This window comes from Saccopteryx bilineata, chromosome 3 (assembly GCF_036850765.1).
Source record: "Saccopteryx bilineata isolate mSacBil1 chromosome 3, mSacBil1_pri_phased_curated, whole genome shotgun sequence".
NCBI classification, from domain to species: domain Eukaryota; kingdom Metazoa; phylum Chordata; class Mammalia; order Chiroptera; family Emballonuridae; genus Saccopteryx; species Saccopteryx bilineata.
The window spans coordinates 61,355,598-61,371,435 of record NC_089492.1 but is presented as its reverse complement, the minus strand read 5'-3'; the positions used below and the strand labels follow the sequence as shown (position 1 = coordinate 61,371,435).

Genomic DNA, 15,838 nt, shown 5'->3' with positions numbered 1-15,838 from the left:
ACCTTAGCGGGGACACCAGCGGGACATGGCTGCTGCTGCCAGCAGCCCTAAAGCAGCCCTACTCAGGCTCACCCCCGAACGACAGTGGTCAAGGAGATTGTCCCAGAGGGCAGAACTTCAGATGGCGCAGTTGATTGTCTACCTCATGTTGGAGGAGAGATGGCCTGAAATATGCATCTACTCTGATTTATGGGCAGTGGTGGAGGGGACCTGGAAAGAACAGTACTGGCAAACTGGCCATTAGGCCACTGGAAAGATAATGCAGAGGTACCTCTTAAGACAGGCACAAACTTTGAATATGAATGCCCTTTGATGACAATAATTTCATACAAAGTGTTTGGGGTCAGAGACACAACTCTTATTGAATAAATATTCTACAGTAAGTAGTAAGTGGGGTTTTCCCCCTTTCTCTAGTCCTTAACTCCAAGGGAACTCGTGAGCTAAAGGGAAATTTTCCTATATGAGTGGCCAAACACCCCATTGGAAAGTGTCAAGGAAAAATAATTTTTCTCTGCATATGGGGGGGGGAGGGGAGAAGCTCTCCTTCTTACCTACTTCCATACTTTGGTATGTAAATAAAAGCTCTCCAGGAGCCAAATATATCCACAAATCTCTCTCCCTCTCAGCTTTTACTATCTAGAGATTCAGCGACTGACTCATTTATTACTTAGAACCTCTTCCTTCAGGGAAGAGCAGTTATATGTCCTCATAGAAAAGCTACATATTTCATGTATAGCTGTCTCTTAGTTTCCAAGCCTCCCTTCATTGAAATGCAAATTCCCAAGAGGAGGTTCCAGTCCTGCTGGCACTATAGGACTTCACTTAGGAACTTGGATGTAGGCATTGACTTTCTCCATGAGATAAGATGATGTAAGGCCTGTGGCCGTGGGCTGGTGAGTCCTGACAGAGAGAGAGAGAGAGACAGAGAGAGAGAGAGAGAGAAGCGATTTTTCCTGCCCGCTTGGTCATCTGCCATTGCGAGACTCTAATAAATGGAGTGGCCCACCACCCTCCTGCTCTAGTTCCTTTACTGTCTGCCTGACTCCAGTGGGAACCCGCATGGCCTTGGCCACTGACCTTACAGAAGAGTTTTACTAGCCTTTCAGGTCAGGCCAATTAACTAGACACACAGCTTCATATCTAATTCTTATGGTATGTACAGAAAGTTTCTGTGGGTCTAGCACTTGTTACAGGAATGCTGAGCAATCCAGGAATGTTTTATATCCCCTCAGACATATGTTAAGGTCAAAAAGTACCTCAAAGAAATCTTTAACATCATTCAATCATCTTATTTTTATTAGTGTTATTTATACTGTCAATTTTAAATTTTTACATAAAAAGCATATGATTAAAACAAACAAGTAATTTTGTAAATATCAATAGGTGGTAAGATTTTCAGTTTAAGAAAGCAGGGATACAAGTATAAAATCATCAAAAATTAGTAACAAGGCCCTGGCCAGTTGGCTCAGCAGTAGAGCGTCGGCCTGGCGTGCGGGGGACCCGGATTCGATTCCCGACCAGGGCACATAGGAGAAGTGCCCATTTGCTTCTCCACCCCCCCCCCCCCTTCCTCTCTGTCTCTCTCTTCCCCTCCCGCAGCCAAGGCTCCATTGGAGCAAAGATGTCCCGGGCGCTGGGGATGGCTCCTTGGCCTTTGCCCCAGACGCTGGAGTGGCTCTGGTCGCGGCAAAGCAGACGCCCCGGAGGGGCAGAGCATCGCCCCCTGGTGGGCAGAGCGTCGCCTCTGGTGGGCATGCCGGGTGGATCCCGGTCGGGCGCATGTGGGAGTCTGTCTGACTGTCTCTCCCCGTTTCCAGCTTCAGAAAAAAAAAAAAAAAAAATTAGTAACAATATGGCAATCCTAAATTTGATTGGGAAAAATCAGTATGAATTCATGTATTTTCTGCTTTAAAAAGCATTTTCTAGTTCTCTCCACTAAAAACACCCCCAAACGAGGACAATCCAATAGAAATGAGCAAGCATGGGAGTCCCTTTGCCCCTTCTGATACTACTCACCCTTCCGAGTACCCACTACGTATCTAGGTTTCTAACACACAGTAGTTCTGCCAGGCTTTCAGCTTGTTATCAAGGGAGCAATACAGCACAGCTCTTCTTTACCTTGACTTTCTGCTTGTGAGATGCATTCATGTTTTTGTGCCTTTTTAGTTTGTTCATTCTCATTGCATAGAATATACCACAATTAATTTATTCCTTCTATGGTTGATGGACAGGTTTATTGTTTCCAATTTGGGATATAACAAATAGAGCTCCTATTTTTTGTCTTTTATTGAACATATGGTACATTTTGGTTGAATATATGTGTTATGCACACATATTTGTTGTACATGTGTCACACATGTTCATATGTGTAGGAGAGAGACTGCTGATCATAGGCATGAATGTTTTCAGCTTTAATAAATACCGCCAACCAGTTATTAAAAAACAATCAAGCATTTATACATTTTCTTTAAAAATTAAATTAAAAAAATTTTTTTTATTGATTCATTTTAGTGAGAGAGGAAGGGAGAGAGAGAGAGAGAGAGAGAGAGAGAGAGAGAGAGACAGGAACATCCATCTGCTCCTGTGTGTGCCCTGACCAGCAATCAAACCAGCAACCTCTGTACTTTGGAATGATGCTGTAACCAACAGAGATATTTAGCCAGGGCTAAAAATACAAATTTCAAGTTAACAAAATACAGTGTGTCCATAAAGTCATGGTGCACTTTTGACCGGTCACAGGATAGCAACAAAAGACAATAGAAATGTGAAATCTGCACCAAATAAAAGGAAAACCCTCCTAGTTTCTGTAGGATGATGTGGCAGCATGTGCGCATGCACACATGATGATGATGTAACACCGTGTATACAGTGGAGCAGCCCACGGCCATGCCAGTCGAGATGTAGACGATACAGAGGAAAGTTCAGTGTGTTCTGTGGCTCACTAAATTCGAATCCGTGACCAAAGTGAATATCTGTGCGTAGTCTGCACGTTTATAACAGAGCGCCACCACATAGGAATAACATTACCCGGTGGGATAAGCAGTTGAAGGAAACCAGCAGTTTGGTGGAGAAACCCTGTTCTGGTAGGCCATCAGTCAGTGAAGAGTCTGTAGAGGCTATACAGAATAGCTACCTAAGGAGCCCTAAAAAATGTGTGCGTGAGCCCACATCGAACTGCACTGAATAGGTATGAAACTGGGATAGTTTTCCTTTTATTTGGTGCAGATTTCACATTTCTGTTGTCTTTTGTTGCTTTCCTGTGACTGGTCAAAAGTGCACCACGACTTTACGGACACACTGTAGTTTATAAAGGAAAGTTCCTATTCACAGAAAAACTTCTAACAAATAAGGAAAAAATGATAAATTAGAAGATGACCATTTTTCAATCCTTAATAAAGTCATGAGCCTAAGCAAAGATCGTCATCAGAAAATGTTAAATCTGTTGAGTAGAAGGGAAATGGGAAACTGGATGGATTAAGGCAACAGCATAAAAACCAATCAATATTAGCATATAAAGCAAAGAAAACCCAGATATTATGTATGTCCTCATGGGATACAAAGAAGAGCCACCTCATGGAATAGACTTGCCAAAAACTGAACTTAAAGCTAATCAAAAACTCTAGATCTGTCATTTATAGAAAATGTGGGAAAAAGAGGAAAGATTTATTGATATCATAAAATAAAGCAATCAGCCCAATCTAGAATGTGGTAAATCTTGAGGAAAATTGGCCTGATTTCTCCAACAAATTACAGGTATTAAAAAAAAAAAAAAGAGTAGAGCTATTCTTAACATTTAGGCTTACCGCCCAAGTACAATATATTGATTTATGGAAATCTTACTTTGAAAAACTTAAATATTTTTTAGATAATCAGGGTAATTTGAATATAAATTGGGTATTAGAAGATACTGGGGGAATCGTTGCTAATACTTTTAGGTGTAAAAATGGTATTTTGGTAATGTTAAGAAAAAGAAAAATGTACATTAAAGTATTTACCAGGAAAATGATATGATATACAGGTATTCTTTAAAATATTTCATCTTATTAAAGAAGTAGGAGAGGCAGATAAAACAAGATTGCAAAATACTATTGATTGCTAAAACAAGCAGTATATTTTTTCCATTACTATTTTCTCTACATATGTTGTAAAATATCCATGATAAATATGACAAAAAGTTTTTTTAAATAAGGTTTTTCTAGTGACATAAGATAAAATTTGTGTTTCACTATGCATTATTTGATTCTGATTTTACCTGGGCTATTTCACAATCTAGAAATTGTGGGTAACTGATAGCAATGGCAAATAATCCTTGTCTAAGACCATGCAAATTCTGTCCTATCTAGTAGAGTTTCAGTCGACTTCCCTGTCTCCCTATAGAGGTTACTTTTGCCACAATTTGCACATTTATTTCAACATTCTTTACTCCATGTAAATGTGTGCTATTTTGATTTCTTCTTTAACTCTCTTATGACACCTGTCTGGTTCCTTGGTTACAAATTAAATAAAATTTTTAATACATGTTCATTTTTATATAGGTATGAGTCCTAATTTTACCGCTTTTTAAGTTATCTTTTGCCTGACTGGTGGTGGCACAGTGAATAAAGCATTGACCTGGGACGGTGAGAACTCAGGTTCATAACCCCAAGGTTGCTGGCTTGAGCACAAGCTCATCTGGTTTAAGCATAGGCTCACCATTTTGAGCACAGGGTTGTGGGCTTGAGCGTGGGATCCTAGACATGATACCATGGTTGCTGGTTTGAGTCCGAAGGTCACTGGCCTGAAACCCAAAGTTGCTGGCTTGAGCAAAGGGTAATTGGCTCAGCTGGACACCACCCCCCCAGGTATGAAAGAAACAATCAATGAACAACTAAAGTGACGCTCATTCAATTATGAGTTGATGCTTCTCATCTCTTTACCTTCTGGTTTGTCTGTGTCTCTCTCTCTATAGCTAATAAAAAAATAAAAATAAAAGTTATCTCTCTTAACAATAATAAGTAGTATTAATGTCTTTCTTGTGAAGCAAAAGGAAATTAATTGGTGTACTTATAAATTATTATATGCTAATGAATAATTATTAAAAAATTCAGCATAAATTGTAGGTTAGTTGTATAAATATGAACTAACTTTTCCTTCCATTTTTGTTTCTGTTTCCTTATACCATTAGTTCTAGAAATCCCTTTGGAATCTTTGTATTAGAGGCCTAGATACATTTGCAGGAAGCATGACAGTTCACCAGAATAAAATACGAGCATAGCAGAATTGAAAACACTTCACAATGAAAATTGAGCAACAGATCCTGTGTCAAGAATTCTAAAAATTTTATATGTGTAGATCCAAGATACATTGTTGAAACACACAAGCATAGTCTGCATTACTGAATAAAATGTGATGTACCCTTTTTCTTCAATGCCACTAACTTCAGACACTGGAATTGCTCCAGATTTTTATTACAGATATTTGCTGCCACCACTGCCACTTCTTGTAAATTTAGGAGCCATCTCTCTTGGCTGCCTGGGCTCCATGTTAGTTTTAGTTTCACTGAGTTCAATGGCAACTGACTCAATCAGTAAACATTCTTTTGTATTTATTAAGAGTTTCACAAATGTAGAAATAACAAATTTGGACTCCTTACCCACATATAGCTCACTTCCATAAAAGGATACTATAACTGATATTATAGCTATGTCAATGATCTCTCACTAAACTTTCTGCCCAACTCCAAATAATGATTCTAATTGCTAAGAACAAGTAAAAGAATATGTTGAAATAAAATTGAAAGGGAAGAAAATGTGCTATATATATGCTCTCTTGCTAATTACTTTTTTTTTAACACTTTAAACTACTAGAGAAGATAGGCTTCCCTTTCAATTTGTATTATTCAGAGCTTCGAGTAAGGCTTTACCTTGCCTACTTCTGACTAGCACTTTCTTTCTGCTCCCCCTCTCCCACCCCAGCCCCACTCTTTCACTGGGCAAACTTTCCCAATGCATCTGCTAAGGTCAAGCAAAGGGCCTCTTGCTGTGAAGACTTCCAGATGTCCTAAGCAGAGTTGGGTAGGCTTACTCTGCTCTCACAGCCATTTCTCCATACCTTTTTCATAATAGGTTTTACATTGAATTGTAAACCTTTACCCCAATAGCTTTCCGCCTCGCTCCAAGTAAAGATCAGAGCTCTTTCCCTATTTGCAATAGGTTTCTCATTGGATTCTGTTTATGTATTCTACTGGCCTCCCAGCTCCCGCAGAACAGAAGCCCAAGCCTGCGTCCAGATATCCCCAGGCATCCCGGAGCCAGTTTCCTCTCCTCCTACAGGTGTTTATTCAATCATCACTGTAGGTGCTATCCCCCCGTCTTTCTTTATTCTTCTACATACCATTCATCACTGTCTCTCATACCATATCTTGTCTCCCTCCACGACAACGGAAAAATCCTTGAAGACAAGGGTTTTTGTTTTGTTCACAGCGCCCTCAGTTCCCCCCACAAGGTCGGGACACAGTAGCCACTTAATAACTATTAATGAATGAAAGGGCAGTCTCTCTCACCACCCTTCAAGTTTCTTTTTTCCTTCCCTTCCCTTCCTCTTTCTTCCTTCCTTCCTTCCTTCCTTCCTTCCTTCCTTCCTTCCTTCCTTCCTTCCTTCCTTCCTTCCTTCCTTCCTTTCTTTCTTTCTCTCTCTTTTCTTTCTTTCTTTCTTTCTTTCTTTCTTTCTTTCTTTCTTTCTTTCTTTCTTTCTTTCTTTCTTTCAGGCAGGGAGAGAGAGACAGGAATACCACCCTCAGTGTTTCTTAAAGGCAAGCATTTGGTTTTCTTTGAGCAATTCTAGCATTTTCCTGTCACATAATAATATATTCAAATACGAATTAATCTCATGGAACCCCCTTGGGGAGACAGGTCAATCCTAGGATAGTTGCAATAGACAGATCAAGAAGAAGACAATTCCATAACCTTTTTGATTTGTGCAGCATTTCCCTGCCTCATCTTAGATAAGCATTTCAGACTGTTCACTGAGGGACTAGACGTAGGGGCGAAGCCTTAGCGGCAGAACGTGATCTCAAAAGCAAGTCTCCCACAGCGCTATTAAACGGTTGCTCTAAGGGTGGGACGAGGATGGAGTGAGGGTGGAAGGAGGTGGGAGAAAGGAGAGAGAGAGAGAGAGAGAGAGAGAGAGAGAATAAAAAGTTCCCTAACAGATTTATTTGAAACATTCTAATGTAGGCAAACTTGTTGACTCTTCCTTTGGTATTGACCACCAGTGACTTCCCTCTGGGTTCGGGTTATTACCTAGAGCTTTCGGAATTATTAGCACTTGTGGGGACACCACTGGTTTCCTTTGGGGAGGCAGTGCGCGGCCCGCCGTGGCTCGCGGGGCGGAGGGTGGGCGTGCGCTGGGCAGGAGCCACCGGAGGAGGGGCCGAGGGTGGCGCGCAGCTCGGGCTTTTCCCCGCCACCGGGACACAGCGGCGGAGGGAGGCGGCGAGCATGGAGGAGGCGCGGCCGGGGCCGCTGGCGGGGCTGCAGCTGAGCGCGCTGCCCGACCACTCGCCGCTGCTGCAGCCGAGCCTGGCGGAGCTGCGATGCCGGGCGCGGGCGGAGGGCGCTTCGCCTGCGCCGCGGCCGCTCACCGACTCCTTCCTGCTGCGCTTCCTGCGCGCCCGGGACTTCGACCTCGACCTGGCCTGGCGGGTAAGGCTGCCTCCCCGCTGCGCCCCACCTGCGGACGGCGCTGGGGACCTGCGGGAGCGCTGCCCTGACCCCGCGGAAGCCCCAGTTCCGAGCGGGACGTTGGCGGGAACGGGGCCCTGGCGCACTGGGCAGCGGGCGCTGGGGCTGCGGGCGTGCAGACAAATCCAGCCGCCGTCCTTCCACTTTCTCTGGGTCTGGGAAACAGAAAGCCTTGTTCTGCAGGGTGATGGCCCATTTGACCCCAAACACTGTCCTTGATAAGTCTCCGGAACGTACAAAGTTTGGGGAAAACGCCGTTCCTCTTCCCTGGCAGTGGGCTGGGGATGTAAAAACCAAGTAACAGCGGAGAAGTAGGGAGTCTAGATCGTACTACATCTTAGCAGGTGACTTCACGTGTGGAGGGGAGAATGAAAGTGTCAGGAAGACAGGAGGTCTAAAGTCAAAAGCTAGAGAAATAGTATTATTCATAGTAATGCTTAAGTGTCAAGTCGGTAGAGTAGTCCAGCATATTTTGAGTGGAAGAATGAGGGATAAGGTGTTTCCAGGTGTGTTACAGGTGGTTGGTTGAGAGAAGGGGTGGTGGGAAGAAAAACCAGAAAGAGCGATGCGACCTTTTAGTTCTGTCACTTTGGGTTCAGTATTCTTATCTCTTAAATAATGATGAGAACGCCTACCTCATGGACTCCTTTCCAAGACTGACCATTAACCAATTTAACAGAATCAGACGTGCCCAGAACAGACCGTGGCACAGAGTAAGCACTCAGCAGTTGAACCCGATCTAGCCTTTTTGCCAAGTGGCTTGCTCAATGTCGTGCAGGGGCGACTTAAAAGGCAGGGGAAGTATAATAGAACAGAATCCCAACGTGTCTCAGTATGAGGGTTTTTGGTTGTTGATAACTAATTTTTAACTGAAAACGTAGACTACAGGTGTTAAAAAATAATCCATAAATAGTCAAGAGTACAAAGTACCTTATTACCCCATGTATAAGACACACTATTTTTTTGAAAAATTTGGAGTATAAAAACTGAGTGCGTCTTATACAGTGGTTATAGTTTTTTTACTTGCATTTCCCGCTTTTTCCGCACTTGTTTTTGCGCTCATTGTTGAAGACAGTGATTCATCATCAGATGCAAATGAGGACAAGCTAATGGATAGGAGGTTTTTTGTTTGTTTTTTTTTGTGACAGACAGAGAGAGTCAGAGAGAGGGACAGACAGACAGGAAGGGAGAGAGATGAGAAGCATCAATTCTTCGTTTCTGCACCTTAGTTGTTCATTGATTGCTTTCTCATTTGTGCCTTGATGGAAGGGGGGGGGGGGGGCTACAGCAGACCCAGTGACCCCTTGCTCGACCCAGCAACCTTGGGCTCAAGCTGGTGAGCCTTGCTCAAACCAGATGAGCCCGCAACCAAACTGGCGACTTCAGGGTTTTGAACCTGGGTCCTCCATGTCCCAGTCCGACGCGCTACCCACTGCACCACCGCCTGGTTAGGGTAATGGATAGGAGTTTTGACAGTGATGAGGAGTTGTATGAATTTTATGATAAATAAAACTTGAGTTCAATAACTTTATATAATACACTTAAAAAAATTTCGGGTCTCAAAATTAAGGGGCGTCTTATACATGGGGATATACTGTAAGTTTCTAAAAGTAACTTTCTAAAGGAATAAAGTTCCCCACCCCAATCCTTAATTTGCCCAGCTCACTACCCAGAGGCAGTTACTGTATCTTGTTTCTTTTGTCAGATAGAGTATAACTTCACACAGTATATATACTGTATGTATTTTACATTTCGCCTTTTTTCTGCTTTAAAGAAAACAAAAAAAGTTTATCATAGAGATCATTGTATTTCAGCATGTATACATACATCTTATTCTTTTCTAGACCTTGTGCTATTCATGGTGTGAATATATTATGTTAACATTTACTGAGCAGTCCCTATTGTTGCACGTGGACTTGTCATCAGGCAAGGGCAGTGCTGCCATGCACGCTCTGCATTCCTCATTCACCGATTATTTTTTGAACTGCTACAGTTTGCCTGGTAGTACACAAAATGCAATAAACAAGGCAAACTAGGTGTTTCCCATCACCAACTGGATATTCTAGTCTGTCTTGTATTTGTCTTTGTAAAAAAATAGGAGTATATCCTTATAGGACAAGTTCAACTTGCAGAATTGCAGGATGAAATGAGATGTATATTTACAGTGTTGAGGAATGTAACAACTCTCCTCCAAAGTGCTGCACTAATTTTGTCACTTCTGTATTACATAATGGTGTTTTTCCTGCATATTATAACCCACGCTGTATCAGCCAGCTTTATAATCTGTGTGTCAACCTGCTAGGTGACAAACTGGTTCTCATTGTTATAATATGCACATATTTAGTTACAAGTGAGGTTAATCATCTTTAATACATTTAATATTTTAATATTCTTAGTAACTGCTTGTTCTTGCCATTTGTTTATTTTCTTCTATTTTGTTTATATAAAATATAATATATACAACATATATTTTTTTGATTCATAAAACATTTTTACGTATTAAAGCAAATAGGCCATTTTCTTACTTCATTGTCTTCTGATGTTGATAATGCTATTTTCATTCTTTGTGGAATTTTAAGTTTTTATGTAACAAGTGTATTGATGTGATTGTTCTCTGATTGCCTCTAAGTTTCATAAGCTCTTCTCCTTTCCAAAACTTTCTCTAGTAATGTATGGCTTCTCTTTTTGATGTTGGAGTTGTGCTCCTGGGATTTCTTTGATGTTAGAAATTAACTAGGAGCCTGACCTGTGGTGGCGCAGTGGATAAAGCCTTGACCTGGAATGCTGAGGTCGCCGTTTTGAAACCCTGGGCTTGCCTGGTCAAGGCACATATGGGAGTTGATGCTTCCTGCTCCTCCCCACCTTCTCTCTCTCTCTCTCTTCTCTGAAATAAATAAATAAAATAAAAATAAAAGAAATTAACTAGGAATCTGACTTCATTTTCATTTTGTAAGGTGACTATCCAGGTATCCCAGCATCATGAGCAATAAACTTATATTTATAGCAGCTGCTAAACATGAAGACTCAGTCTCAGGTTCTAGGGAGAGTGCAGTTTAATTGAGGCATTAAACATACATATTTTGTATAGGTAACTAACTATAAAAAGTATATGATTTATTGATTTCATTTTGTTTGCTTTTTTAAAAATAGATTTTATTTATTGATTTTACAGGGAGAGAAGAGAGAGGGGTGTGTGGAGCAAGAAGTATCAACTCATAGCTGCTTCATTTTAGTTCATTGATTGGTTTTTGTATGTGCCTTAACCTGGCAAGCCTAGGGTTTCAAACTGGTGACCTCAGCATTCCAGGTTAATACTTTATCCACTGCACACTACAAGGTAGGTTCACTTTGTTTGCTTTTTAAAAGTAACGTCTATAGACACAGACAACAAAAAGGCGGTTACCAGAGAGGAAGGAATGTGGCAGGGAACTAAAGAGGGTAAAGGGGGTCATATGTATGGTCACAGAGAGAGACTGGACTTTGGATAGTGAGCACACAATGCAGTATACAAATGACGTACAATTAAAGAATCATACGCTTGAAACCTATATAGTATTATTAAGCAATGTCATCCCAATAAATTTTTTAAAGAAAAATTAAAAAGATAAAACAAAAAATAGAAGAAATAAAATTTACCTCCAGCCATTGGTGTTATGCATATTTTTTTCCTATCTTTTTTGTTCCTGAATTTATTTATTTATTATTTTGTATTTTTCTGAACTGAGAGGCAGGGAGGCAGAGAGACAGATTCCGATGCACCTGACTGGGATCCACCTGGCAAGCCCACCAGGGGGCAATGCTCTGCCCATCTGGGCCATTGCTTCGTTGCGACCGGAGCCATTCTAGCGCCTGAAGTGGAGGCCTTGCAGCCGTCCTCAGTGTCCAGGCCAACTTTGCTCTAATGGAGCCCTGGCTGCAGGAGGGGAAGAGAGAGATAGAGAAAAAGGAAAGGAGGAAGGGTGGAGAAGTAGATGGGTGCTTCTCCTGTGTGCCCTGGCCAGAAATCGAACGTGGGACTTCCACACGCCAGGCCGACGCTCCACCACTGAGCCAACCATCTAGAGCCTTGTTCCTGAATTGTTTTAATTGCATCATATCCTTGAAAATTTTCCTAGCAAAACTGTCTAAATCTACAGAACAGGGATCAAGTACCTGTCTGTGAATTCTTTGCTTTACTTTTCTGCCAACTGGGAAAGAAAGGGAACGGTCATGAAACTATTTCTTTTCCTTAACAAAGATGGTTAATTCAACTCAAGCTTCCTTATTTATCATATAAAATCCCTATAGTTTCATTATATGAAGAAAGCTCAATAAGTCCAACAATTGTAATGAAATTTCTCATTTTTCTAGTTTTTGTACTTGAAGGAATAATGAATTAATGAGGTTTCTGGAATTTAATGAGCTTGTAGAACACTGGTTGTTTTGTTAGTAGTGTTTCTAAGAATTACCTCATTATTTTCTCACTTTCTGAGGAGAAGCTGAAATGTAAAGAGTTAAGGAACTTGTCTGAAATCACAATTGTGAAGTGGTTGAGCAAGAATCTGAACTTGGGTTAAACTCAGGGGAGCCTGTGTTCTCAAATACTACATTAGCCCTGTCTGTTTAAAACAATGAACATAAGAAAAGCCAACTCTCGCCCTGGCTGGTTGGCTCAGTGGTAGAGCGTCGGCCTGGCGTGCAGAGGTCCCGGGTTCGATTCCCGGCCAGGGCACACAGGAGAAGCGCCCATTTGCTTCTCCACCCCTCCCCCTCTCCTTCCTCTCTGTCTCTCTCTTCCCCTCCTGCAGCGAGGCTCCATTGGAGCAAAGATGGCCCGGGCGCTGGGGATGGCTCCTTGGCCTCTGCCCCAGGCGCTAGAGTGGCTCTGGTCGCAATAGAGCAACGCCCTGGAGGGGCAGAGCATTACCCCCTGGTGGGCACAGCATCGCCCCCTGGTGGGCATGCCGGGTGGACCCCGGTCGGGTGCATGGGAGTCTGTCTGACTGTCTCTCCCCGTTTCCAGCTTCAGAAAAAGAAAAGCCAACTCTCTCTCTCTCTTTTTTTTTTTTTTTACAGAGGCAGAGATAGACAGGGACAGACAGACAGGAACAGAGAGAGATGAGAAGCATCAATCATTAGTTGCGCGTTGCGACTTCTTAGTTGTTCATTGATTGCTTTCTCATATGTGCCTTGACTGTGGGCCTTAAGCAGACCCAGTGACCCCTTGCTGGAGCCAGCAACCTTGGGTCCAAGCCGGTGAGCTTTTTGCTCAAGCCAGATGAGCCCGGGCTCAAGCTGGCGACCTTGGGGTCTCGAACCTGGATCCTTCCGCATCCCAGTCCGATGCTCTATCTACTGCGCCACCGCCTGGTCAGGCAAGAAAAGCCAACTCTTAACGTCTGCCTACTCTACATATTCTTGTGAATTTTTGTCTTTCATAAGTGAATAACTAGTTCCTTATATTTTTGCTCCATGCGATAACTTTTTTATCCTTTAATTATTGTGATGGTTTTCCCAAAGACTTTGAAGCTTTCAAAGTACTGTTGACTCTTCCTGGTAATTTTCCACTAAGTGTAGCTTCTTTTGTAAACTTTATCATAAGGTGTCACTTCTGCCCTGTAGTTATTGCCCTTAAACAAATGTGTAACTTCACTGAGCTTCAGTCTTTTTATCCATAAAATGGGGTAACAATAATTACCTTTCTGATTGGTTTTGAGGAGGCATCAGAAATGATGCCATTAAAGACTGTGGATGTTGCCCTAATATGGTTGTTGATTTTGTTTGAAATTATAAGAAGAAATTTATTATAAAGCATAGTTAAAATAAACCATAAGGTTTTATATTTATTTATTCTGCATTGTGTTATAGAACAGGTGCTAATCAAAGACCCAGGTCTAAATATTTCAAGTTGTGAAAGTTAAATGTCAAAGGCAAGAGAGTTAATTGTGTGTCTTTACAAAAATCATGTTTTCAAGTGTGTGGATCCAGCTGGTTTACTCATGCAATATGGTAGTCTCAAATATACTCAGGGGATACTTTCAAAGACCCCGGTAGATGCTTGGAACCGCAGATAGTACTGAACCATAGATATAATATATATTCTTCCTATAATGCATACCTATGATAAAGTTTAATTTATAAGGTAGGCACAGTAAGAGATAAACAAAATAATAATAAAATAGCACAATTATAATAATATACTGTAACAAAAGTTATGTGAATGGCTTTGGGGCCATTAATAAGTAAAATAAGGCTTACTTGAACACAAGCCCCTACCTCTGTTACCTAAAAAATTCCTTTAAGCAAAACCACGACTCTTATCCTTATATAGGAAAATTGTTTTTTTGTAGGTTTTTTTTGTGACAGACACAGAGAGAGACAGAGAGAGGGACAGACAGGAAAAGAGAGAGATGAGAAGCATCAATTCTTTGTTGCAGTTCCTTAGTCTCCTTAGTTGTTCATTGATTGTTTTCTCATATGTGCCTTGACCGGGGGGTGACAGCAGACAGAATGACCCCTTGCTCAGCCAATGACCTTGGGCTCAAGCCAGTGACCTTGGGCTTCAAGCCAGTGACCTTTGGGCTCAAGCCAGCGACCATGGGGTCATAGTTATGATCCCATGCTCAAGCCAGCAATGATCCCATGCTCAAGCTGGCAACCTCGGGGTTTGGAACCTGGGTCCTCTGCATTCTAGTCTGATGTTCTATCCACTGTTCCACAGCCTGGTCAGGACAAAATTGTTATTTCTATATAGGAGCTAATATTCTGCTTCTATCATTTCACTTAAGTCAAAATTAAAAGGACTATTCTTATGCCTGTGGGAACTATAAAAAATGTAATGAGTATTATAAAATGCTAGTAACATTTATTCTGATGCCCCTAAGATAGGAGGAGTAAGAGAAATTCATCTTATAGACCAGAATGAATATATCTGAATCTACAATGTGCCTTTTGTTCTTACTACTTTTAGAAACTGCTATTTAGGTCACCAATTATTTCTTGGTTGGCAAATTTACTGACTTTTTTCCTTTCTTACTTCTCTGTTTCATTTAACTCTTAGAAACATCTTCTTTCTTAAAACAGTTAAGATAAGTTTATTAAATGTAGAAATGAAAGAGAAGAAGAAAGAGAGAAAGAAAAAGATAGACAATGTCAGAGAGAGAGAGAGAAAGAGGATCACACAGATGACCTTTCTCTCCCTTCTGTGCAACACAGTGGTGCTTCTCCTACAATCCAACCAGCTTATCTCTTCTCCAGCCATTCCCAGACATTGGTATTTCCCATAGCTTGGAATTTCACCCTTTACTTTGTTTTTAAAATTTATATTTGTAGTTTTCCCTTCAGATCATTGCTACTTTGCAGTTACAGTTATGTTTATTCCAATGACTCTCAAATATAAAAATTGTCCTTTTCTTACATCTGAACTTTAGTTCCACATTTCTAATCAGTCCCTTTATTTATTTTTTGTTTGTTTATTTTTAAGTGAGAGGAGGGGAGATAGTGAGACAAACTCCCTCATGCATCCTGACTGAGATCCACCCGGCAACCCCTGTCTAGGGCTGATGCTCGAATCAATTGAGCTATCCTCAGTGCCCGGGGCCAACTCTCGAACCAATAGAGCCACTGGCTCTGGGAGCAGAAGGGAGAGAGAGAAGGGGAAAAGGAGGCAAAGAGAAGCCCTTGACCAGGAATTGAACCTGGGATGTCCATACACTGGGTCAATGCTGTATCCACTGAGCCAACTGGCCAGGGTCTAATAGGTCCCTTTAAATAAAAATACATTGCTATTTTAGAAAAATTGAGAATGCTGAAAATCATAAAGAGGAAAATGAAAATATAGTAACTTTTAGATGTATAATTTGATTTTAGTATTGTCCACTGTTACAGGACTCGCAAGGAATAAGACACATCAGATGAAAGTAAATGGGCAGAGGGCTGAAACTCTTAGGCGAATCAGCCCCGAGAAACTGTGCCACTGCGTATTTATTGAGTTCCAAAAGCCACAGCTCAGCAGATAAAACTAGAAAGCTACAAAAGCCTTTTTTCCTATCTGTATCATCCCCAACCCTGCATGTCTACTGTTTCCTTCATGAACAAGGACACAAGAAGAGTCAGAGTCTCAGAGCTTATCAATCATA

General features: G+C 41.5%; 1 protein-coding gene across 3 annotated transcripts in view; it reads left to right on the top strand.

Moving 5' to 3' along the window:
* Positions 1 to 7,422: 7,422 nt before the first annotated feature.
* The window catches only part of TTPA (alpha tocopherol transfer protein), a 38,108-nt gene continuing 29,692 nt past the window's right edge, over positions 7,423 to 15,838 (top strand). For 2 of the 3 annotated variants that reach the window (XM_066266209.1, XM_066266208.1), the window contains exon 1: positions 7,423 to 7,682. In XM_066266209.1, the coding sequence (XP_066122306.1) occupies positions 7,479 to 7,682 (204 nt within the window). In that variant the 5' untranslated portion in view covers positions 7,423 to 7,478. The remainder of the gene's footprint in view (positions 7,683 to 15,838) is intronic. The other variant, XM_066266206.1, reaches the window with a different exon arrangement.